Source organism: Pundamilia nyererei, unplaced genomic scaffold (assembly GCF_000239375.1).
Source record: "Pundamilia nyererei isolate P.nyererei 1_Seehausen unplaced genomic scaffold, PunNye1.0 scaffold00023, whole genome shotgun sequence".
Taxonomy (NCBI): Eukaryota; Metazoa; Chordata; class Actinopteri; order Cichliformes; family Cichlidae; genus Pundamilia; species Pundamilia nyererei.
Window position 1 is genome coordinate 4,209,229 of NW_005187424.1, and position 1,217 is coordinate 4,210,445.

General features: G+C 44.9%; 1 protein-coding gene across 1 annotated transcript in view; it reads right to left on the reverse strand.

Annotated features, from left to right (window-relative positions):
• Positions 1-191: 191 nt before the first annotated feature.
• Positions 192-1,217, reverse strand: part of LOC102210307 (aldehyde dehydrogenase family 9 member A1-like) — a 5,460-nt gene continuing 4,434 nt past the window's right edge. Inside the window, exons 8-11 of the mRNA XM_013909311.1 lie at positions 1,207-1,212; positions 988-1,129; positions 680-792; positions 192-596 (exon numbers count right to left, since the gene is read on the reverse strand). Of these exons, the coding sequence (XP_013764765.1) occupies positions 502-596; positions 680-792; positions 988-1,129; positions 1,207-1,212 (356 nt within the window). The 3' untranslated portion in view covers positions 192-501. The remainder of the gene's footprint in view (positions 597-679; positions 793-987; positions 1,130-1,206; positions 1,213-1,217) is intronic.

Here is a 1,217-nt window from a genome sequence, read left to right on the forward strand (position 1 = left end):
CAGGTTATTGTCTCCCCAAACACACTTCCCTTGTGCTTTTGGAAAAATCAGTTTTTTCCCCATTTCCATTGTGTTTTGTGTGCTTTTGCAGCGTTTTTCTTATTGCTAGTGTTTTCTTAAGTTGCAGTCCGTTTGGCATCTCAGGGCCACCGTAGTATAGCATTCACCTCACAAGCAACAAAGAAAAAGAATTTGCTTCTACAAGTTTATTTTGATACAAAGGAGCAGCTGTCCAAACAACAGTACAAAGAAGTCTTCCTCTAAAGCTGGTTCCATCGTTGCACACTTGTGTTTCCTTAGAAAACCCCAACTTTTAAATCCAGCTATCCTTCACTTACTGATGTAATAATGAAGTACTGAATACTGGGGGGGAGTGCTCTGCATCTATGCTTGTTTACATCATGTTCCACACATTCTGCATTAATTATGTGTCAGCCTAACACAGTAACAAGGGAGAAGTGAAGAGCTCTAGTCACAGTTCTGGCACAGCGGTGTAAAACTTTAGAAGAGGCTTTCGACGTCACCCATTTCCACCACTACAGTCTTCAGCTGGGAGTAGTACTCGATGGTCACCTGGCCGTTCTCTCTGCCAAAGCCTGCAGGGATCAGGAGAGAACTGGTTAATTTACTGAGCAAATGCAGCATTTACCCAGACCATGAAAAGCTGACAGCATCTTACCCGACATCTTGTATCCTCCAAACGGCACCTCTACAGGGCTGATGTTGTAATTGTTGATAAAGCAGGTCCCTGCCTCCAGGTTCTCAGCCACGCGATGGGCTCGAGAAATGTCCCTGTAGGAGGAGGAAAAGAACCGACTTTTATACAGAGAAAAGCAGTCGGTATGCAACTTGAAATTGCTACTGTGCACTGAATTGGCCGCACTGTGAAGACCTTGAGCCACAGCCAACAGAAGGCAATAAACTCATTATCTTAAAAGAGCAAGCCGTCAACAGTTGCACCACACTGCTGACTCACAACAAACTGACCTGGTGAAGACCCCAGAGGCCAGTCCAAAGGTGGTGTTGTTGGCTCTCTTGATCACTTCTTCCTCCGTGTCAAAAGGCAAAACGGACATGACAGGGCCAAAAATCTCCTCCTTCACACAGGTCATGTCGTCTCTGCAGTTATCTGTGTCGAGAGACTTTGTGTGTTAAAAAACAAAGCTGAGTGTGCTGTACCACCATTAACCAAAGTGTTAGACATACCAAGTACGCAT